General features: G+C 40.3%; 1 protein-coding gene across 10 annotated transcripts in view; it reads left to right on the top strand.

The window, feature by feature from the left end:
• LOC136864525 (CAP-Gly domain-containing linker protein 1) overlaps positions 1-25,816 on the top strand; it is a 958,550-nt gene that overhangs the window by 704,686 nt on the left and 228,048 nt on the right. For all 10 annotated transcript variants that reach the window (XM_067141621.2, XM_067141618.2, XM_067141619.2 and 7 more), the window contains one exon: positions 14,876-15,027. In XM_067141621.2, coding sequence (XP_066997722.2) covers positions 14,876-15,027 — 152 coding nt within the window. The remainder of the gene's footprint in view (positions 1-14,875; positions 15,028-25,816) is intronic.

Below are 25,816 nucleotides of genomic sequence, written 5' to 3'. Positions count from 1 at the left end.
TATTCACTTAAGGAGTGAACAAACTGACAAATTTGTTCAGTCAACACTTAGCCCTGGTAGAGGAAGGTTCCACTAACACAGCAATAAATCAGGACAAATTGCACCTCGCCTGACCTTTCTTAAGAAAGTGACAGTCTCTCATAAACTTCTCAGCTGATTGGAATAACGTTCTAATGTTTATCATTCTCATTATAACTACAAAATTCAAATAAAAAGGTCTACAATTTATATTTTTCTGGGGAGGGGGTAATTAAATTATAGGGGAATTTTATACCCCCTCCCCCGCCGGATACTGCCTGAAATAAACAGTAGTAGTTAAGCCCTATGCTCCGTCTCCCCCCACCACTTCTTTCTGATTTCGCACCCTGGGTTGCTCGTACATTTAACATATCAAGACAACTTGTATTTATGTTGAAAAAATAAATGTACACAGTACATGTGCACAATAAGCCATGACAGGGTTGACTTCAAAAAGTAACCGAGAGAATAGACAGGCTAATTAGCAGGCAATCAGTAGCAGACCCTAGAAAGACAGCTTGACTTATCACTGATGATCTGAGGCAGACTCGTGGAGTAGATTTCCATGTATTCCTGTAAAATCATAGATTAAAAGATCAGGATTTGTTAGCATACTGCCCTTGCAAGAAACCCTTCATAAGTGCATGCAACAGAAAGAAGACACTTGTCCTTGCAGTATAGCACCGTAACTGCAAACTGAAGGAGTGGTCTAGGGTATTATAGAGCGATAAAAGCAAATTTAATATGATGTCATCTGATGGTATTCAATGTGTTCATCACCCTAGAAATAAGAGATACCATCCACATCACCAGGTTCCTACTATCGAACGTGGAGGTGGAGACGTTTCTGGGGATGTTCCTCCAGTAAGGGCGTAGGTCCGTTAGTGCGCACATCAATGATATAATGAAAGGTCCTGACTACAAGGATATTTTGGACGCACATAGCTGCCATATGCTGGAAAAAATATGACTTGACAGTGGTGTTTTCAACATGATAATGATCCCAAACATTGATGTAAATGTGTAACAGATAATGTGCAAAAGAAGGTGGAAAAACATTTTGCCATGGCTGAGTCAAAGTCCAGATTTAAACAAAATAGAACACATGTGGCAGCAGCTGGACGCACATGTAACAACAGGATAACATACAAATAAAGTTGATTTCTTTAACAGTTTGAGATCCGAATGGGCAAAAACCCCTAGACAAAATTAGATCGCTTATTGCTTTGATGCCTGTGAGATGTGATGCTGTGATACAAGCAAGTGTCTATGCAACAAGATATTAGTTGCCATGGTCAGAATATGAACACTTGTTTGATTTATTTGTTCAAATGTTCTTTGTCAAAACATTATGAGCTTTGAATTTCACAATTTAATTTTGTTACAAAAGGTTAGTTGTTTTCTCTGGATGTTTTTTATTGTTTATATTTTATGTTATGTGTTGTGCAAGAGGCAAAACAATGCTGTGAATAAAACTATTGCAACAAACGTTGTTGTCAGAACACTTCTGAGCGCTGCTATATATCTACTGGCATTAGGAGGAACCACATCAGTTTTACATTTGAAAATATTATTATTGGCTTCCACAGTGTTCCATTCACATTTTATTTTATTGAACCACTTCTCCATTTTAATGTAGCAGTCATCCAAGTCTTTTTATTGTTTTACCAAATAGCAGGAAGGTTATTCAGGTTCTTTAAGTATCTTAGTTTCACTGACTTCAGATCACAAGAGGCATTCCCAATTCTCCCACCATTTTACTACCGGTGATGGCAAAAGTACAAAATAAAAGTAATTGGGCTGAATTAGAGTTACCTGAGAAATATTTTACTCTGTTACAATTAAAAATTACTTCTTCAAAAGTATTCGGTAAAATTAAAGTTACAATTTACAATTACTTAGCAGAACGCCACTCTTTAGTAAATCACTCATGTTTTATTCACATGTGGCTGGAATGATACCAAAGTTTTAAGGAAAAAGGCGTTACTTCATTCTCTGTGGGGTCTTTCCTTCCATACAGACATTAAGTGACTATTATCACTAAGTGAGACTAGAATATGATACCTTGAAATTCTAAGAATAATTGCTTCCAAACAAAGTTTGCATTTCCCAATCATGTTCTCCTAACTTTGAGGGCCAGTTAATTCAAAATATTTATTAAAATAAGGGAATTGAAATTCCTGAACATCTTCATTCTCAGATGTTTATTCTGATTCAATTATCGACCACGTGCATACTCACAAAGTTGTAGTACATGATTACCTAAATCTCAACAAGCTGTGAGTAAATGAACAAGTGCACATCATATCCTTTGCATTACATCCTTGACATGATGTCTTATGAATGCTGGGGTTCCAAAGTTGCTGTTATCTTGATACGATACATATTTAATAATTAATTTCTCGTGGGGCTATTGTTAGCCAGGTGCTGCTCTTGTGAGGCAGACCCTTCAACGAGGGTGGGTGGCATCTGCCATGTACAGGAAACTCTGTGTTATTGTAGTGGAGGATAGTGTTGTGTGATGTATGAGTTGTAGGAGTGTTGGGGACAGTACAAACACCCAGCCCCTGAGCCAGGGGAATTAACCATTTATGGTTAAAATCTCTGACTTGATGGGAATCGGATTCGGGGCCCTCTGAACCTAAGGCAACTATGCTAACCATTCAGCCAAGGAGCCGGACATGATATATATTGATTACTATAATGTAACAATTACAATTTCATTTCATTGAGGTAAACTACAATTAAAAAATACATTTTGTAAAAAGAAACTATTATATGTAGAAATAACTAAAAAGTATTCATTCCAAGTAATTCAGTTACTTTTACTCAGTTACTTCCCAACTCTGATCACCATGTAATAACCCTGATAGTCTTTCCTTACACATTATACCCTTGTTGTATTTCTCTTTTAACTGCAAGTGACTTTGTTCAAAATGCCCAAAAATACAGTTCTGTTTTGTCTGCATTTAAAAATGTTTTTAAGTTCATAGCCTGAGATTGAACCCAGCAGTTTTAATTTCAACTCATCCACTATACTTTCCTACAACTTCATTCTACACTGTCAAGCCATCCAGTATACTCTGAATAGATCATTTCTGAAAGGTTTGGCTTCTGCAAGCTCTTTACTTTGGAACTTTGTAGACTTTGCTTTGATGACATTTTTCCCTTCCTTTTCATTTGACTGTTTCCTTGGAGCCATTCATTATTTTATCTTTAGGTTTAAGTGTGTAATAAGTCCGGCTCTATGGCTAACTGATTAGGATACTGGCCTCTGGTCCAAGGGATCCCATGTTCAATTGCCAGCTGGCTCAGGGATTTTAACCTTCATTGGTTAATTCCTCTGGCTCAGGGACTGGGTGTGTAGTCTTCAAAATTAGGTTTAGGTGCACAGTTCGCCCATGGGTGTCAATTGGAAATACCTGGACTAGGCCTCTCTTGAGGCCATGCATCATTATTATTATTATTATTATTATTTGTATCAATTTAGGAAGGCTCGGCTTGTGCCGGTAACATAATGGGCTGACTCGGCCTAAGCAAGGAGTCACCCTCTTGATTATGAAACTACAGGTACATATATGTACAAATATTTACAACAGAAATAATTACAACATATACATTTATACAATAAATACAAACAACTTCAGACTTCTTATGTCCCCGTTTTGGGAATCTGTTCTTCAGTATTACTGGAACTGCGGCCTGGAACTTCATGCTGTTTGACGTGAGTCAGAGGAAAAGTCGTTCCTAGGAACTTTCTCACTATGTGGCAGGTGCTCAGGAGAGTGGCTTTTTGTAGTTCTACGTATGTGTGATGATGCAGGTTTAATGCGGCCAGAGAGCTGTGCAAGCATTTTGGAATAACACCGGTACATGATATTACTATTGGAACTGTGGTGACTGATTCTAGTTTCCACAGGCGTTGTATTTCTATTGCCAGTTCTGTGTATTTTGATATCTTTGTGGCTATTGTTGTTTGCAGATTGGAGGTATTTGGACAAGCAATTTCTATAAGGGATGCGGATCTTTTTGATTTATCGATTAGAATAATATCTGGCCTGTTGTTGCTGAGCGTGACATCGGTTATGACTTCTCGGTCCCATAGTAGTTTGTATGAAGAGTTTTCGAGAATGGGTGGAGGTGTATATTTCCAATATGCAGTTGATGACTGAAGAAATCCACATTTTACAGAAAGTTTCAGGTGAATGATTTTTGCTACCTGATCATGTCGGTGCTTATAATCGGTGTTGGCCAAGTGTGGGCAACCAGAGATGACGTGCTGTATGCTCTCTGTAGTTCTGGAACAGCGGCGGCAGTTGTCCGAGACAACTGTTGGATCCTTCATGATAAATCTACGGTAGTTCTGTGTAGCAATTACTTGATCTTGGATGGCCAGAACAAATCCTTCTGTTTCTGGGAAAAGACCGGAGTAGGTCAGCCAAGCGTGCGACGCAGATTTGTCGATATGAGGCTGATCCAGTTCATAGGGGTATTTCCCGTGAAGAGGTTTTTGCTTCCACATGGCCATATTCATCTCTTTTATAGGTGGGGTAGAAACAGGCATTTCTGGCGACGACAGATTGAGAGGTGTATAGTTTATATCGGCTCTGCAAACAGCATGATGAAGACACGATGTATCAGATCTCGAGTGGAAATATTCTCTTAGACTTGATATCAGATTGCTGTGTAAATTGACAATGGATAAGAAGCCCCTACCACCTTCTGATCTCGGGAGTGTAAGACGTTCGGTTGCAGATTTAGGATGGTGCATATGGTACCGGGTGAGTGAAACTGCTGTTTTCGTTTGTAACTGCTGAAGTTCTGTTTGGGTCCATTTTATGATACCAAAGGAGTATGTGAGCAGTGGTACGGCGTACGTATTGACTGCTTTGGTAAGATGTTTAGCTGTCAGTTTTGATGATAATACCTTGTTGAGACGCGTTATATATTGCTGCGTGACATTTCTCTTCATGTCGGGGTGTTTCATACGAGTGCTCTGATTAAAACCGAGGTATTTGTACATTTCTTCTTCCTCCAGCTGTTGTATGGATTCGTCGCTTAAACTCAAAGGTGTCCCTTGTGCTGAGTAGGATCCTCTGATGACAGTTTGGGTTCTGCATTTGTCCAATCCAAACCGCATGCCTATATCTGAAGAAAACGTCTTGGTAATTGAGAAGAGATGTTGGAGATGGGGTTTGGTAGAGGCATACAGTTTAATGTCATCCATATAGAGTAGGTGGCTGATTTTGAATAGCTCTTCTCGCTTATTCTTAATGCTAAATCCATACCCACTTGTGTTCAGTAGGTAGGATAGTGGATTTAATGCCATGCAGAACCATAATGGACTCAGTGAGTCCCCTTGGAAGATTCCTCGTCGTATTGGTATGGGTCTTGTTGCAACACTGTAGTTTCTTAGAGAAACGTGAAGTGAGGTATTCCAGTCTGCCATTACCGTCTTAAGGAAGTGAATGATTGAGGGGTCAACTTTATATAGTTCCAGAACATGTATGAGCCAAGTGTGTGGTACTGAGTCAAAGGCCTTTTGGTAGTCAATGAAGCACGTGTATAGGTTCCTGGATTTATGGTGTGCTTGTTCCAGGACCACAGTGTCGATAATCAGTTGCTCCTTGCACCCCTTGGTATTCTTCTTGCAACCCTTTTGCTCCTCGGCAATGATGTGGTTTTCCTCGCAGTGTTTCAGAATTCTGTTGGCTATTATAGATGTAAATATCTTATATAGAGTAGATAGACATGTTATAGGCCGATGCTTCGCTGGATTTTGCAGATTTTCATCCTTTGGTTTCAAATATGTGATGCCAGTGCACAGAAAAGCTGGGAATGTTGCTGGGTTGTCTAAGAATTTCTGGAAATGTTGAGTCAGAAGGAAATGAGTACATGTAAATTTCTTGTAGTAATAATTGTGTATACGATCAATGCCTGGGGCCTTCCAGTTCTGCAGTTTCTTGATGCTCTGTTGTATTTCTCCGATCTCAACAGCCTTGGTTGCCATATGCTTCACTTCATTACTTCTATCTTTCAGTTCACTGATCCAATGGGCTTCCGCATTGTGCTCTATTGGGTTCGACCATACTCCCGACCAGTAGCTGTGAATTTTTTCTTCGTTGGGCGTATTTCCATCTTGTGCTGCATCTTGTGTTCTCTCGTTCAGATTGTTGTAGAACTGTTTCTCATTTCTTTCAAACATTGTGTTCTGTGATTTTCTCTCTGTGGTGTTTTGGTATCTTTTGAGGCGCTTGGATAATGCGGCCAACTTTTGCTTCATGGTTTCGAGGGTTTCTTGTAGTACTGTGCTTCCAGGTTCCTCCAGACTCTGCCTTGAACTGATTTTCAGAATTCGAATAATTTTGTTATTTAGGCGTTTCCCTCTGACTCCATTCTTATATTGCTGCAGGCGATTTACATCCTGGCGGATTTGGATGATGCGTTCTTTCAGGCGTTTTGCCCAAGGTGGTTCTCTCAATTTTTTCTTGACAGACTTATTGTTAGGCAAAAATGGCTTTCCATTGTTCAGTCGTACTGCGGCAAGTGCTGCACAGTATATAGCAGTATGTACTTCAGGGAACGTCTGATGTTCTTTCAGATATTCTGGCAAGACTTTCGAATTAAGATCTTCAATGATTTTTCCAAACTTTTTGGATGATTGCTGCCTTGGCAGTATGGGTCTTTGTGTAGGATCAGTACCAGAATATTCTTGAAGGGCCTTGTAGAATTCAACATGTGTCTTGTCATGGAGGTCAGAGTTATCTGAAAGTATCACTTCGGGAGTACTTGTATGTACTGTTATATCAGTATCAGGTGGGCTGTTAACCGTTGAGTCAGACTTGGTACTTTCAAGATGTGGAAAGAGTTCTTGTGTTACTTCTTGTCTGATTCTACTAAGAACAGGACCCGGGATCAAATTGTTCTTGATGATTGATCTTCGTTGATCTGCAATGCGCTGTTCAGTAACTTTCATTGCTGGGTACTGATTTGTAAAGGCTGCATGTAGTTGTTGCCTATATCCTGCAATTTCAGTTTCAAGACGAGTTATTCGAAGATATGCCAGCATGATAAATTCATTCATATCATTGTTCCATTTAATGCGTTTTTTGGGCTTACTGATACGAGAGGTCGTACTTGGCACAAAAGCACTCGCACCAGGTGCGGTATGATAATCAGGTTCTTGTGTTCCGCCATGATCGTCTTGAGCTACTGTAGCTTGTTCGGGTGACCCGATGGGAGGCCAGCAGCTTACGCTCTCACCACCACCGGCTCGCATGCTGTCATCTCTAGCGGTGGCTCCAGAGATGCCCTGGCGTACCCCAGGCAGCGGCATTTTCCGAGGCACAGTTTTAGAACTCTTCATAGTTGATTTTTGCTTTTTATAACCTACAGCCAGGTGATGTGATGTTCAGCCGCTCCATTGGAGACAGACGCTGACCACTTTGCCGCTTGCTGCAAGTCAGACGCAAAGTGGATTTGGGTCGGTTCTTCCGCCCTCTCTGCCATTGGGATATGTCCTCTTCTGCCGTTGAATCCGTTGACCATTTTTTCTGACACCTCAGTTGATCCGCGGGTGCTTATTTGGCGAAGCCTTATTCGCACCTGTCCTGCATATCTACAGGAGCTTTCCCTATCAGCCATTGGGACGCGCCGTGTCGGGGTTGAGGGCCCCCACCCCAGTGTCTTATGAAGGGTTATGCCTAGCTCTTACTAAATTCAGAGCTAAACCCCCACGTAAGCTGACCGGGCACGGTTATTATTATTATTATTATTATTATTATTATTATTATTATTATTATTATTATTATTATTATTATTATTAAATAAAATTGCTTTGCACCACACTTGAACTGCAACATTATTTAAGTAGTGTGTTTGTCTTTTTTCCTTTGCTTCAATGACTTAAACATTTTCATTTAGTGACATTATCACACAAATATCCTGGTGCATGCTTTCATGGTCAGTGTCAACTGACAGGTTTGTAATCCTACTGGGATATTAGGCCTTGTTGACATAACTATGCCAACATTTAGGCTTCTCTTCAATATCCCTTGTCAAGCCGAAAGGACATGGGTTGGGTGAGTACTGGCACTTTCATAACGGCAAGAAGGTTATGTACTGACACCAGTCCAGTCTCAGATGAATGTTGCCAAGACTTGCACAGTAATATGGCCATTCTCCTGTTGTCCAGTGGTGAGTACAGTCACTGTACTCTTCTAATGTATAGCCCCTCAACTTTCCTATTGCACTAGTTGTCATATTTCATTATCTCAATAGGTGATTGATAGAGATGCACATGGTACTGATGGGTGATAGCAGAACCCGAGGTTTTCTCAAACTTCATTTTTCTAATCAAGCAATGCAATTTGCTGACACTGTACATTTTTCAGATTGGATGAGACAATAATGCGTATGTTCATCCAGTCTGGTGTCAACTCTGGTTGGGTGGTCCCGATATAAGTCTTCCGATGAGAACAGCGCCTTTTATCTGTGTGCGATCATAGGAAGAAAGTGCCATCCACACATCCATACCATCTGGTGGGCTTGTGTGTTGCCGCCATCTACAATGTGTACTTCTCAAAGTTTTCCAGGTAGAAATTGGTGATTACTGGACTTAAGTGGGTCACCTTGGGAACCCCATCTGTGGAACTTCTGTTTTTTTTCAAATTTTTTAAAATTTACAATCTGCTTTACGTTGCATCGACACAGATATGTCTTACGGTAAAGATGGGATAGGAAAGGCCAAGGAGTGGGAAGGAAGTGTTTGTGGCCTTAATTAAGGTACAGCCGCCCCCCATATGCCTGGTGTGATAATGGGAAACCACAGAAAACTATCTTTGGGGCTGCCGATAGTGGAGTTTAAACCCACTATCTCCCGGATGGAAGCTCACAGCCACGCACCCCTAACCGCATGGCCAACTCGCCTGATAAACTTCTGTCCTTATACTGGAAGTATGTTGCCCATAAGCTGTGGGAGAAGGCTGTGGGATTCTCTGAATGAAAGGTCATGTACTTGTGGTGTTCAGATTCCACATAAATATTTTTTTTTTTGCTACTTGCTTTATGTCGCACCGACACAGATAGGTCTTATGGCGATGATGGGACAGGGAAGGGTGATAGCAGATTGCCTGGTGTGAAAATGGGAAACCACGGAAAACCATTTTCAGGGCTGCCGACAGTGGGGTTCGAACCTACTACCTCCCGAATACTGGATACTGGGCGCACTTAAGCGACTGCAGCTATCGAGCTCGGTCCACATAAATCTGGAAGTCCGGTGGCTATGATCACTATATCAAGTGTCATGCAAAACTCATTAATTGCTTGATTTCTAAACTGGGATTTAAGTTATATAAGTTGAAGATATTGGGTCACAAACAATGGACATCAACCACAAATGAAAATTAAGCAAAACAGGTAACATGCTTCCAGTGTATGGGACCCACACCAGGACTACTTGATACAAGAACTGGAAGAGATCCAAAGGAAAGCAGCGTGATTTGTTCGGGGCAATTTCTGATGAAGGAGTAGTGTTACAAAATGTTGCACACTTTGGGCTGGGAAGACTTGGGAGTAAGGAGATGAGATGCTAGACTATATGATATGTTTCAAGCTGTCAGTGGAGAGTCGTGTGGGATGACATTAGTAGATGAATAAGCTTGTGCAGAGCTTGTAAAAGTAGGAAAGATCATAATATGAAGATAAATTTGGAATTCAAGATGATAAATTGGGTCAAATATTCATTTATAGGACAAGGAGTAAGAGATTAGAATAAATTATCCTGGAAAATGTTTGGTAAATTTCCAAGTTCTTTGAAAATTTTAAGGGAAAGCTATGTAAACAATTCATAGGGAATCTAAGCAGACCCTGCCTGTGGTTGGAAATTGCTCCAGATGTTGATGATAGGAAATTTGCCACCTGGGCAACAACCCTAACTGCTGATCATTGATTGATTGATTGATTGATTGATTGATTGATTGATTGATTGATTGATTGATTGATTGATTGATTGATTGATTGCAAAATTTTAGAAAACTATTTTAATCCTCCTAGTCAATACTATATATTTTATGTACAATTAAGACAAAACTTCACACATAAATAGACACGTTTTGACCCGGCATTGGGTCATCCTCAGTAAGACATGTATATAACTTATATAACTTGAAAACAATATTCTCTCACCCATAGGTAAATAATGCAAGTATCGAGCTCGAATTGTTATTATTATTATTTATGTAGTCAGAAGATTGCATTGTATGTGAGGTTGTCATGAAATTTGCACTGTATATAGATATTTATATGAGTTCAGTTAATGTAAGAACCTGTAATTAATAGTATATCATTTATTATTACCTGTATATATGATTTGTACAGTAATCCACTACAGTATTGTGAAACACACAGTAACATCCAGAATGGCACTAGGTAAGATGAGAACTATGGAAAATATTCTTTACATTATCTCTGGGCTTTAAGCACACTAGAATTTACGAGAAGGTCTGTTATGGCATATCTTTCTAGAATCGTGGCCAGGCACATATATAAGGAGGTAGTCTTGATGATGGAGACGAATTATTGTTTAGTAGGAGGTATGGTTTAACAGGAATTGTACTTGTGACCTCGTGTTGTGGACGACATACCTGTAAGCAGTCAACTGTTTCAAGGTTGCAATCTCCATGTGCTTAGTAATAGACAGTTGTTAAAATGGTGGTTTTTTGATATGCTGTTTTGTTGTGATGGCAGTTAATTAAGTTATATGCATGTTTAATGTGTAATGTGGTTTCCCATTTTCACACCAGGCAAATGCTGGGGCTGTACCTTAATTAAGGCCACGGCCGCTTCCTTCCAACTCCTAGGCCTTCGTCGCCATAAGACCTATCTGTGTCGGAGCGACGTAAAGCCCCTAGCAAAAAAATGTGTAATGTGTAGATAAATAGTTCTAAATAAATAAGTGTACCAACTGACAGCATTTTGTGTACGTCTTTGTGGCTACTTCAATGGGAACACACAAAATGAAATGTTAGTTAAAAAGTTTTTTAAAAAGCATGATTAAGGTTAAAAAACTGTGAAATGTTGATCGCTAAAACAGTCTTGAGCTGGAGGTCTTTCTGTTTCAATGTTTTTGTTGTTCCTTGGTGTGGTTCAACTAGTATTTGTATACTGTTGGCTTAGTTGTTGTGTTTCAACATGGGCTGATATACATAACCATTATTGAAGTTGAACTGTCTGATTTTTAGTCTGCAAAATGGATAATACAAATCGAATTAAGGTTGAAAAATGGTGACTAACAGGAACAACATTTAGATTAAGTTATGAAGAATAAACATTAACTTACATTACGTGGCCCGCCTGTATCACCCGTGTTCTCTGACTACGGAGTCCAGCTCTTGACTGACTTACTCCCGCAGTCGAGACTCAGGACATGTTGCTACAAGGAAGTGGAGTGGGGAAATGGGGCAGGGCTTGCGGGAGAATGGGAGTGTGTGGAATAATGGTGACGGTGACTGAAACCGATTGTAATAATTGTGAGTTCTTATGTTCCTGTTTTTTACTACAAATGATCGGAATAAAAGCTTCCAATATAACACTATTCATTACACTATAACATCATAAGAATAATCACCTGGCATTTAACATTTAACTTACACTGTTAAAACCATTAAACAAAATTCAATACATCCTGAAGCTCACAAGAAAGCTTCGTACAATAACATGTTAGAAAGAACTTTAAAAATCCCTCTCTCAAAGAAAAATTTGAAAAAAACACTTCAAATTTCAGTTAATTTTGTCTTCTCTTTTAACTTCTTTTTGATAATATTTTTATTTGTTTCTGTCTCTCTCTTGTTGCATGAACAAACTTATTGCTATTAGTTTATTACTTAAGACGAGTGTAGGGATATCTGTTACCACTTGCTATGTGGTAATACTAGAGTTCGCTGTGTTATTTCAAAATGGTATTTGAGTTTTATTGAAATTAGTAAAATCAGAAATATTGAGATTATTTCATATTTGCCATACTGTATTTCTTTATGTGAAACACATCCTTTTTTTTTTTTTACAAATCCTTTCTTGTTTTTCAGTCATGCCCATCCCCCCCTCAGATTTTATGAGAGGCATTCAAATGAAAACGGGTCACCATGCAAGAGTTGGTACAATAGATGGGTACAAACTCTGCTGTTGTTTATGGAGATGGAGGAGATCACAATATCAACTTGCACTTCCAAACTTGTTTGTTTCTTGCATTGGATTGATTGTTAGCAGTACGGTATGTTTATTTGTTCATCAGAAATGGAGACAACTAAAGAAGAACAAAGGAGAGTGAATAATTTTTTTTACTTTGGAAGATGAGGAATTCTTGTCTCATGTCCAGTGGCGGTGATAAGGACCCCGCAGGCCCTGCAGGGCGGGGGCATGGCTTATGAGGGGCCATGACTGTGCTATATCAACATTTTTAAAAGCATATGCGATGCATGTTTTCCTGTTTCATTCTGCCCATACTCTCCACTACTAGCTAGTTACACCCAGTTTTGCCACTTCTCTCTAAGGAAAGGCCTACTGACCTAAAACTTGTAGGCTACTATGTGAAACTCATCTCAACACTCAGCTCCTGAGTTGGATGTCCTGCTAATGCCTTTCTCATTTTCATTACCAGGGAAGTATTGGAAAGGGTAACGGTACTCTTACGAGAGCTGCAGACATTTTCTTTCAGAATTCTTAACAAAATTTGAGCTAAAAGAAAAACTACGAATAAGAGAATTGGTGCATTAAAAAAGTGTCATACATAATTTTTATTATTACTATTATTATCATTATCGTTGTTCATTATAATAATACACAACCTTGTACTACAAAATAAACTCATAACTTTCCTTATCATGAAATGAGGGGCCCCATTCTCAATAATTGTGTGTGAGGGGGGGGCAAGCTTATTAGCGCAGCTACTGCTCATGTCTGTTGTATATGGCAAATACACTGTATATCATGTTCACAAGTACTGGCAGATATCCTGAGACAGTAGTGAGTCACTGTAAGATGATCTGCATCCAGGCCAAGCCTATCACATCATTATTTATGATGTTATTTCATGAGTAGATGGCCTTATCTGGCAAAACCAATGGATCACTGCAGAAAAATTTTGTGTTTTTATGGGGATAAACCATGGTTCCATACATGCTATTATCAAGGGTCACCTGTAGTAGTGGAAAACTTATGTGCTATGGATTCCGTATCACCAGATGGAGGAAAAAATGATTTGCTGATGGAATGTATGATTGAGTCATTTGCAGTAGTACCATGAGTGGTAAGTATACATTTCTATTCCATTCTAAGAGCAAATGGTAAGGTCAAGAGTGTAAATACGTAGATTCTCTTCCACTGAAAAAGTATAAGGCCATACACATAAGTTGCGGGAAGGTCAAGATAGTGCTCTTTTTTTACTCAAATATCTGCTGCTTGCTTTCTCAGATATGGGGCCGCAATCAACACAACGTGACATGAAAACACATTGCAGATAAAATGTGCCATGGAGTTGAAACCTTCTGAAATGCTTTTGAACTCTATGATGATTCCTGCTCCCACACTGCTCGATGGGTGAGGGAGTTGGGTGGGAAATACAGTACATCCCCTCTTGGGCTTAGACTCTTAGTCATGCGATTTTCACATTTTTGGTGACCTGAACAGAGTAAATCATTTACATTGGTTTGCAACAGATAATGATATCAACTGTCCCTATATATACTAAGGAAACTGTAAATTTGTTATTTTTCAGAAGAGCACTATGAAGGTTAAATTGTATAGGATGCTGTACATTGCTTGATTATGCTAATTAATGCTTTTTGCATTATTTATTTCACATACTGCCAAAGAACATACAAATAGAAAATGTTAGCATTATGAAAAGCCATTTCTCACATTTTCACTCGATATGTATCAATGATCCTCATGTTTTCAAGACTGGGTTTAACCGTCTTATCTCTTAGTGGGATAAATGTCTTAACAGTTGTGGAGATTACTTTTGAGTATACGGTTCAGGCACTGGCCTTCTGACCCCAACAAGGCAGGTTTGATCCTGGCTCAGTCCAGTGATATTTGAAGGTGCTCATATCCATCAGCCTCGTGTCAGTAGATTTACTGGCACGTAAGAGAACTCCTGTGGGACTAAATTCTGGCACTCAGCATCTCCAAAAGCCGTAAAAGTAGTTAGTGGGACGTAAAACCAATAGCATTAGCATTATTATTAATTATTATTATACCGGGCGAGTTGGCCGTACGCGTAGAGGCGCGCGGCTGTGAGCTTGCATCCGGGAGATAGTAGGTTCGAATCCCACTATCGGCAGCCCTGAAAATGGTTTTCCGTGGTTTCCCATTTTTACACCAGGCAAATGCTGGGGCTGTACCTTAATTAAGGCCACGGCCGCTTCCTTCCAACTCCTAGGCCTTTCCTATCCCATCGTCGCCATAAGACCTATCTGTGTCGGTGCGACGTAAAGCCCCTAGCAAAAAATTATTATTATTATTATTATTATTATTATTATTATTATTATTATTATTATTATTATTATTATTACTTTTGAGTATGAAATGTTCAAGGACATGTTTTGGCAACTGACCCATTTTCATTTGACTGTCTCTATTTTCTTTCATTAAAAGGAAATTATTTTTTGCTTTATATAACTCTTTTAATCTTGTGATCATATTCCATGAGATCTACAGATTGATATGGAGTACAAATTAGGCAGACACCTTATCTTATCCTGGATAAACATATAATAGTTTAACTTATGAAAATGAATACTAGGTGGTTAAAATTTTCTTGAAAGGGGATTTCAGTATTTCTTTATGCTTTTTTTTAAAGGTTTGATTGATAAACTTAATACCAGTGAACAGTCCATGATGGCTCTCACCGTGGAAATCCAGAACTTACAGTTGGAAATTGGAGATAGCCAAAGAAAGCTTCAAGCTTCTGAAGAGAGAGTTGACCTGTTAATGCTCCAGAAAAATAAACTGGTACAGTATAAAATTATTAGTAATTAAGTTTGTTTGTTGGTGTTTAGTGATGGTAGTCTTCTTCTTCTTCCTTTATTTATGGGGTCTCTTTAAAAAGTTCCTTTTAGCATCGACCTCAAAGATCTTTTGCTACCATGTGTTTTCCTTCATCCCCACCTAGTTATACCTGCTCCCTTCACAAAGTTGCAGGTCTTTATGGGGTCTTCTTGGATGTTCCTTCTTTCTTCACCAGGTAATCCCACAGATTCTGATTCTTCCCAGGACCTCACAGTCAAAGAGTATGTGTTCAGCTGATTCTTCTGCATTGTTACATTTCCTACATACATTGTTTCTTATTACTCCAATTCTATGCAGGTGCTTTTTTTTAAGATGGCAGTGTCCAGTCAGCAGTCCTACTACCTGTCTTATATTTTTTCTGCTGAGTTTCATCAGTTCCTTAGTACGCTTCTTGTTTGGTCTCTTTATTAGTTCTTTCGCAAGCCTGCATCCTGGAGCATTTTTCCAGTTTTCCATTTGTTTCTTTTGTACCCATTTACCTATGTAAAGTCGGGCTTGTCTATAAGAGATCCCACATATTGATTCTCTGCCCACAAAAGGTGTTTCTGACCCTTTTGTTGCCAGTTTATCTGCTTTTTCATTACCTTCTATGCCTGCATGCCCAGGTACCCATATTATTTTAACAACATTGTACTATGAAAGATTCAGGAGAAGTGTATGACAACACCATACAATTTTGGATGTGACCCGGACAGCTTCAAGTGCCTTAATGGCTTGGTTATCTGTAAATATGAAAATGTTCTTATCTCTGTAGTTCATTTTCAGGTTTTCCTCAAGGCATGTAATGATGGCTATCACTTCAGCTTGGAAAACTGTAGTGTATCTGCCTAGGCTCATTTGGATTGATCTCTCACGTCTTTCCCCATTGATCCCTCTTCCTGTTCCTTTCTCAGTTCTTGAGCCATCTGTCCACCACACAATATCTTCCCTACCAGTTTTCCATCTGTTAATGTCCCAGTCTTCCCTTTTGGTTATCTGGGTCTCAAATGGTTTCTCAAAGATATACTTTGGAATCATATGATCAGCTGGCATGTGTAAAACTTCCCCCGTTATTACTCTGTTAATTTTACCGTATCCAAGATTGGGCCTTTGAGTCTTTCAGCAACCATTTTGCTCCAGTCAATATGAGCTCATTCTAGCCTGTCCCTCTATAAAGGTACTTAATGGAGGGAGATCTAGTAGGGTATTCCAGGCTTCTGACAGCGTAGTCTTCATTGCCCCATTTTTGGCTATACATGCCATTCTCTGAAGGCTATTTAGTTTGCTACTGACTTTTCCTTTACTTGTATTCGTCCACCATATAATAGCTGCATAGGTCATCTGTAACGTGCCGCGATTTCACGACTCATGATGAACAAGAAGAATAATAAAAACAATGAACCTTAAACTTCATGATATTTGAACGCTTTTAAATTAAATAAAACACACACCGGTTTTGTACTCCAGAATCTGCATCAATAAATAAGCATCAGGCTGACCAACATGACAAGTATGAGAAAGGACATAGGAAACAGGAGGGAAACCCTACAAGGTCCATGAGATAGTATGTGTTGCGGGAAAAAGAAGCTGATAGTTATCCCTTGAGATCTTAATTTTACTAAAAAAATAAACGGAAAATAATGTTACAAAACAGAGGTCAGCAATCAAATAAAATAAAGTTAACATAGCAAATAAACAAAATTTACGATATGAATTGTGCCAATAAAACGAGGTTCACCCCTATGAGTTTTAAGCCATCTAAAGACAAGATTAACAGGAGTGTCCTAAAATCATTACAAAGTAGTTTTGTAAAGGTTGCCCCCTGCGGGTGGGGGACGCACATGTAGAATACACCCGCGGTATCCCCTGCCTGTCGTAAGAGGCGACTAAAAGGGGCGACCAAGGGCTGACTGAATTAGAACCATGAAACTAATTTTGAATCGTACCATCACGCGGGGAACACCATAGGTTGCCTGTACTTGCGAGTAGTACCACTAAATTCGGTACGAAATAGGTTTGTGATTAGTAGCAGTTAAAGCCTGGCCTGGTGGATTCCAGTACCCGTGCGTCGTACCCATGTGTGCAACACCGCGGGTCTGGGCGTAGCCTGTGAGTTGTACCACTATATGAGCAGCACCGTGGGTCTGCGTTGCCTGTGATTAGTATCCACTATGTGAGGAACACCACGGGAATACCGGCGCCCGTGTTTAGTACACCTAGGTGGGGAACCTTCTCGGTTTGCGTTGACTCTAAGTTGGGCCATTGTGTGAGACACACCATAGGTCTGCGTTACTTGTACGTATTGCAATACTTGTGAGTAGTACCATCTTTTGTGGAACACCGTGAGTCTTCGCTACTTCTGATTAATACCCCAACATGACACATACCATGGTTCTATTTTACTCGCGACATGTACCATTATGTGGGGCCTTAGACGTGGATTTTGCACTCCCTTTAGACACCAAGCATCATTGTGCTTTATAAGTGGTTCCTTGGTCAGTAATGATGTTATTTTCGATCTGTATTGAGTCCGATCCACTGGTTTTTGTTTGTTTGTTTTGTGTTTTGTTGAGTTCCTGTCCATCCATTAACTTTTCATGCCATATTTTATTTTTATTTTGGTCAGTGGATGCCTTTGCAATTTTTGTTCTTTCATTTCGTACCATTAGGGGCCGATGACCTTCGATGTTAGGCCCCTTAAAACAACAAGCATCATCATCATCATCATGTAAAGGTTGTTGCAGATGATATAAACTTAAAATTATATTTAAGAAATGTAAGAACTGACATGAAATAATTTACCAAGGGCTATCCCCTTATAACAAATGAGATTAAAGAAAAGAGGCACGTTAACATTACACCACATCCAGAATTAGCAAGGAAAAGAAAGGATAGTAGTTATAAAAATCTTCACATAGAGGCCAATCAAGTAGATGGCTTTTTTTAAAAACGCCACTAAAAATAAGGTGCATACCTTAATCTGGTATGCATTACGATGAAACAGAGCTATGGGAGGCAATCCCAGAGGTAACTAAAATTTTAAATGTTAATTACACAGTTCATAAAACCAAAAGAAAAAGGGAATTGCCTCCGAAACAAAAGGATAAATGACTAGTTGGCAAACTAAATCATTTCGACGAACAAATTGGCAAATATGGGTAATGAGGGTAAACTCGTGCGCACTAAGTAAATTTTACATTTAAAGTTAAAGTTCAAAAGAAGAAATAGCGCTTACCCTAGAGGCTGGCATCCCCATCATGGTATAGATGACGACCGCGTCTGCTCCCGAAGCCAGTCAGTGCAAAAAGACGTGGACAGTTTGCCTCACTCTCACGAGGAGACCTAAACCAGAAATCATGCGATCACAGCTAACAAATCGCATTACTCCTGACACCCACATTCACCAGTTAGAAAGGTTTTTATTCTGACCTATCAGAAAGTTTTTTGAGATTATTCTATCTGATGAACCAGCACACTACAGTAAACTACTGGAAAAATACTCCTAAAAATGGCACGTGGCAGTACACCCTGCCTCACAATTTGCGTTCAAGTTTTAAAACACAGTTACACAATACATTCTTCTATAAAATTAAAATTTTGCATCAAGAGCTTCATAAAATTCAGTATGTAAATGTTCTTGATTTTCTAGAACATATAATAATTAAATAACACCAGGTATCTTATACATAATTTCTTCAAGTTACATAAAGAATTTTCTTCATCACTAGTCCAGATAATAAAACAAGAAAAACAAAAAAATAAGGTATTACGTACTTCTTGCAATGTTCGTTTATAGTTCCAAATATTAAATATTAATAATAACCGGTCACATCAGTAGGGTATTCAAGACTTCTGCCAGCGTATTCTTCATTGCACCAGTTCTGGCTATACGTGCCATTCTCTGAAGCCTATTTCTGTGGTTTCCCATTTTCACACCAGGCAAATGCCAGTGTTGTGCCTTAATTAAGGCCATGCTGCTTCCTTCCAATTGCTAGGCCTTTCCTATGCCATCGTCGCCATAAGATTTATCTACGTTGGTGCGACGTGAAGCAAATAGCAAAAAAAAAAAAAAAAAAATTCTTCCATACAGATTTCTTGCCCAAAGAGCTTCATTGTTCTCATCCCCTCTAATTTCTTCCTTCTTGTGAAAGGGACCAGTGTTATCTTGCTCAGGTTGACTGTGAGTTGTTCTTCTCAATACCAGTTCTCCACAAGATTAAATGATCTTTGTATGAGGTCCTGAACTCGTCACCTTACCTCTTACCACAATAACTAGATCATCTGTGTATTCTTGTGTGTAAAATCCCTGTTCACTGAGCATGACTATGATTTTGCTCACCACAAAGTTCCACAGAAGAGGAGAAAGGATTCCTCACTGCGCACAACCTCGGGTGGCTCTAACCATTAGCGTCTCTTCAAAGAGAGTTGCCTTTATTTTCCTCTCATCTAACATGGATCTAATCCATTTTACAACAGTCTTGCTCCCCCTACTATCTTCATCAACTTTAATCATTGAGTTGTAGGTTGTATTACTGAAGGCCCCTTCTACAGTGAAGAAATTGGAAATTGCAACACCCAGAAGGAGTGGTGCTACATTGCTGCAATTGAACATGCAGGACGAGTGTTTGGTTGTGATTCGATGATTACACTTTCAGGTCCCTCTGACCGCAAGTTTGGACAACCATCAGTACAGGATGTGCCCACCACAAGCTGCAATACATTGATGAATTCGTCGAGGCATGGAGTCAATAAGGCCCTGGATCGCTTCCTGTGGAATTGTGGCCCATGCTTGCTGCACTGCACGGGTCAGTTCTTCCAGAGTTGTGGGTGGCTGAGGATGGTTGGCCAGTTGTCGACCCATCATGTCCCACACATGCTCAATAGGACTGGCGGGCCATTCTAAGGTTGTGATGTCATGGAGAGCTTCTCTGGAGATGCATGCAGTGTGAACCCGGGCATTGTTCTGCTGAAACATCCCATTAACAATGTTCGCCATCATTGAGTACCCTATCAACATACTGTCGAGCAGTCATAGCACCCTCAACAAGCACTAATTGTGATTTCACATTAAAGCCAATAGCTCCCCGGACCATAATGCTTGGTGTTGGCCCTGTGTGCCTCTCGACAATAAGATCTGGGCGGCCCCTCTCCCCGGTACGTCGGCGCACACGATTCCGGCGATCACTGCGGGCAAGACAGAAGTGCGATTCATCACCAAAGACGACCCTATGCCATTCGTCGACCCACGTCGATCTTTCTCAACATCAGGCCAGCCTTACACGTCGCTGTTGTGGGGTCATTGGAACACCTTCTGCAGGGACACGGGCTCGTAAGTCAGCTGCACGCAGGCGATTACCAACTGTTTTGTTGTGTAATGTGCAGTGCCACAGCTGCTCGAATTTGCACTGCTGTTGCATGGGGTTCCATCCGGGCCATTCGAATGATGCGGCGATCCTCTCTCGCAGTTGTCTGTCGCGCTGGGCCTGTGCCAGGTCTACGAGTGTGGGTACCTTCATTTGACCACTGCTACCATACACGTTGTACCGTAGATGCCTGTCGGCCAACACGTGCAGCGACAGTCCTTAGCGATAATCCTTCCTCACACAGCCCAATTATCCGAGCCCTCTCAAACGGTGACAGTTCTTGATAGCGTGCTCTTCTCTGTCGTCGAGGCATGATTGACGGGAAACACGTCACTGCACAGACTGCAAGTCAACTACGCTACAGCAGAGTCCGTATACTGGAGTTGATTCCTCCGCGACCAATCACGTCGGGAGACCTGTAGCAACAATCCAATGGGTCCAAAACTTTGATCATTTACATACCTACATGGCATCATTCCATATCTTGAAAATCAACGCAAACGACCAATGACTTCATGGTGTTGCAATTTCCATTTTCTTAAGTATATGTCTAGAAATGCCGCCAGAGCAATTTCCTTGTATTCTAGGCTTTCCTATAGTTTGCAAACCAAATGATGGAGTGCTGTCCCGGTGGATCTGCCAGGTCTGTATGCAAAATGATTTTCCATTTGCTTTACGTCGCACCGACACATATAGTTCTTATGGCGACAATGGGATAGGAAAGCGCCAGGTGTGGGAAGGAAGCGGCTGTGGCCTTAATTAAGGTATAGCCCCAGCATTTACCTGGTGTGAAAATGGGAAAACACCAAAAACCATTTTCAGGGCTGCCGACAGTGGGGTTCGAACCTACTATCTCCCGGATGCGAGCTCACAGCTGTGCGCCCCTAACTGCGTGGCCAACTTGCCCAGTAAAACTAATTTTCATGTAAGGTCGAGTTCAGTTGCACAGTTTTCTGGATGTATTTATCCAGTATCTTCTCCATTGCTTTCAGCATGAAGGAGTTTAAGCATAATGGTCTATAGGCTTCGGCTTGGGCATAGTTTGCCCTTCCACCGAGCTTGATAGCTGCAGTCGCTTAAGTGCATCCAGAATCCAGTATTTGGGAGACAGTAGGTTCGATCCCTACTGCCGGCAGCCCTGAAGATTGTTTTCCGTGGTTTCCCATTTTCACACCAGGCAAATGCTGGGGCTGTACCTTAATTAAGGCCATGGCTGCATCCTTCCCATTCCTAGCCCTTTCTTTCCCATCGTTGCCATAAGACCTATCTGTGTCAGTGCGACGTAAAGCAACTATGAAAAAAAAAAAGGTGAGCCTTCCATGCTTCAGTATAAATACTGATTTAGCCTTAGACCATGATTTCGGCACATACCCCAGAGCTAGGCTTGCTCTAAAAAGGTCTGTCAGGGCCTTGATGATTATCTCCCATCCTTCCCGCAAGAGAATCAGGAATATCTCATCTGGCTCTGGAGCCCTTATGGGCTGAAACATGTTGATTGCCCACCTTACATGATTAGGCTTAATTAATCGGTTGGCACAGTTCCAATCTGTTCTTCATGGTCTGGCCTCTGTTTCAACCATTTCTTCCCCTTCTACTTCTCAGCCTCAGGAAAATGACAAGCTAGCAACACCTCCAGCATGTCCTTTCCTGTCTGAATGTATGTACCATCGGCTTTTTCCAGTGTTCCCACTTGATTTATATGTACCATTTTAGGAACCTCCTGGAGCCTTGCTGCTTCAGTGTTTGATTCCACTTTCTCGCAAAACAGTCTCCAAGAGTTCACTTTTGCTCTCCATATTTCTAGGTTATACTTAGTGAGTTTCCTATGATATACGCCCCACATGTCATCTCTTGATGATTTTTTATACTACGCTCTAACCTCTTTCTTCATTTTGGCTAGGTTATTATTCTACCACCTAATATTTTTGGCAGTTTTCTTTTCTCTAAGGAGACAGTTGTCATGGTATGAGGCTAAAATGGCCTCTTCTAATTGCTTCACTGCCTCATCCAATTCCCTCCATTCCGTTACATTTGTTTGGATTTTTTGTACCACCTGGTCTAGAACTTCTCTGTATTCATCCCAGTTCATTCATTTATTATTAACAAATATATTGCAAATGGGAAATATTCTGGTGGCAATGGTCACTTACAGTAATGTAATAATACAATAAATTTAACATTTCGCTTAAGTGCGGCCAGTATCCAGTATTCAGTAGATAGTGGGTTCGAACCCCACTGTCGGCAGCCCTGAAGATGGTTTTCAGTGGTTTTCCATTCTCACACCAGGCAAATGCTGGGGCTGTACCTTAATTAAGGCCATGGTCGCTTCCTTCCCACTCCTAGCCCTTTTCTGTCCCATCGTTGCCATAAGACCTATCTGTGTCGGTGCGACGTAAAGCAACTTGCAAAAAAAATAAAGTTAACATAATTACCCAACAAACAAACAAACAAACAAGCAAGGAAGCAAGCAAGCAAGCAAGCAAGCAAGCAAGCAAGCAAGCAACAAGAATACAACAAGCAAATGGATGGAAAGAAAAAAGAATTACTGCTAGTTTAACATTTTAAATCGAGCATCATCATATACAAATTCGCACACAATTTAAGTATTTCTAGTGCTTAACACTATGGCTTACAGTACAATAGGCTGAACTTACTACTAGCTTAACAATACAAGTGATAAAGACAAGTTAAAAACATAACTACCCAACAACTACAACAACTCGAGTACAAAAAGCAATTCCATGGGGGGAAAAAATGCAAGAAATACTACTAGTTTAACATTGTAAGTGATAATAAAGTGAAGTTAAACCATAATTACCCTACAACAACAAGAGTACAACAAGCGAGAAATACTACTAGTTTCATTTTCTAAATCCAGCGTCATTATATACAAATTTGCTCACAACTTATGTATTTCCAGTACTTAACACTACAAATTACAATACTATAGGCTGAACATACTACTAGCTTAACACTAAAAGTGATAACAAAGTCAAGTTAACAACATAACTACCCAACAACAACAACAACAACAACTCGAGTACAAAAAGGAATTCCATGGGAGAAAAAAAATGCAAGAAATACTACTAGTTTAATATTCTAAATCCAGCATCGTCATATACAAATTCATACAAAATTTGAGTATCTCCCAGTGCTTAACACTACAGCTTACAGTACTATAGTTTGAACTTACTACTAGCTAAAAATTACAAGTGATAATAAAGTTATAACATTGGTAATTACCCAACGACAACAACAACAACATGAGCACAACAAGCAATTCCCTGGAAAGAGAATGCCACAAGAAAAACTCCTAGTTTCACAATCTAAACCAAGCAGAAAATTACAAATTCAGTGTCCGTAATTTACAACTTTCACTTTACACTAGCACTAATGGTCTTCTTAAATGACTTGATACCAGAAGGGAATCTATCAAAGGCTGCTGCAGGTAATTTATTCCAATCCCTTATGGTCCTGTTAATGAAGGAAAACTTTCCCACACCCGTATGCTGGTTTCTGGCCCTAATTTTATGCTTATGATAATTTCTTGATAAGTATTAGGGAGGTTCCAACCTATTCCTGATACTACTCCAGGCAGCCCTTCCCGTATAGCTCTTATAAAGACCACAAAGTCGAGTCGTAGTTCTTCTAGGATCTGTGTACAATTCAGTAGCAGATTGCCTTGCATCTATCGCAAATTGGATATGCTGGTGGTCTGTGAAGGATGGCTCCTCCAGCACCTTCCAGTCCTTAACAAAGTTTCCTATATCCGTGGTGCTCAATATGATATCTATTACCTCTTTACAATTCTTATTTAAGAATGTTGGTTTATTTCCTAGGTTTAATAATATTATCAGTTCTGTTCTAATAATAAACTCTCCTTTTGTTTTTTAAGAGTCTGTTATACATCGCACCGACACAGACAGGTCTTATGGCGAAGATGGGATAGGAATGGACTAGGAGTGGGAAGGAAGTGGCTGTGGCCTTAATTAAGGTACAGCCCCAGCATTTGCTTGGTGTGAAAATGGGAAACCATGGATAACCATCTTCAGGGCTGCCGAAAGTGGGTTTCGAACCCACTATCTCCTGGATGCAAACTCACAGCCATGTGCTCCTAACAGCAGGGCCAAATTGTTCACTAGTAATAAACTCTAGTAAAGACTCACCCCTTGCATGGCAGGTTGTACTGCCCCATGCAGTGTGATGTGTATTTGCATCTGCTCTGAGTACTTTGCTTGGCAAATCAATTCTTCAGCGTCTTCCAATGGAGGCAGATCCTTTGAGTTGTATGTAAGGTACGGAGAGCCTATTGTTATTTCTCTGGGACCTTCCCAATTTCCAAGTTTTATCTTGGCTGCCACTAAATCTCTTGAAAAATGTTCCTGTAGCAGAAGGCATTTTAATTTTCTGCTCACAAGTTCTGGGCATATCCAATGTAGTATCGTACATTAGCTTACCTCCAGATTCCCCCAGTCCTGATACTCTGCCCTTAACTACCCATGGCTCTTGTATAAGAGCCATGTCAGTAGCCTCGGACTTGAACTTCCTGATGAAATTGGCAACAGTTGCTTTTTTGTGTTGAAGGTTGGCCCGAAGAACTTTCAGCACCTTCCTGGCCAAATCTAGGTTTTGTTTTTCCCATAATTACTTGAAATTTGATCTGTCCAAGTCCAAGCTTGGCCTTCTTGAGCTCTTCAAAATCTCTTTCATTAAGGGCCAAAACAATTGTCTGTGTGTCATCAGTAGTTGTCACATTCAGCACTCTCCACTCTTTCGTCGGAAGTTTGGTGTCATGCTGATGTATTCTGACAAGAACATCTTCAACTTTCATCTTATAAAATAGGGATGGAAACTTGGTGATGACCTTTGTAGTATTCAGCACCTTCTTGGCTTCTGCCACCTCCAAATTCTCCCCTTTCCAAGGGTTGCACTTGGCTACTGTCAGTTCCAGCCAACTTTTGGCTTCTGGATTTACACAGATCAGTACCATTGCTTCACTTTCCAGCCTTGGAGACTTGAGGAAGCCTGGAAGACATCCGTCCGACAGCGGTTTCGTCTGTGCTATCAGAACAGATGACAGCTCTTTTACGTCTTCCTCCTTCAGTTTCCAATCTGGAAGGTTTTAGGTATTATGGCTACCTTGATTGAAGTAAGTCTCTCCAAAAAGGACATGACCGTTTCTTCTTTCTGTTTCTTGGCGGGCAGTTTTGTAGCCAAACTTGATCGCGTACTATCTCTGACCTTAGCCTTGTGGGCATTGTCGGAGGGATAGCCTCTCGCCAATCCCTGTTCCTTGGCTTCTTCTCTGTCCAAGTTCCAGCCACTATTTTGGCTTCCTTCCTCACTCTCTTCCTTTTTTTTATAGTATGCACTGTTGTGAGGTGGTTTGT

This window comes from Anabrus simplex, chromosome 2, assembly GCF_040414725.1.
Source record: "Anabrus simplex isolate iqAnaSimp1 chromosome 2, ASM4041472v1, whole genome shotgun sequence".
Lineage (NCBI taxonomy): Eukaryota > Metazoa > Arthropoda > Insecta > Orthoptera > Tettigoniidae > Anabrus > Anabrus simplex.
This window is presented reverse-complemented; position numbering and strand designations above follow the sequence as displayed.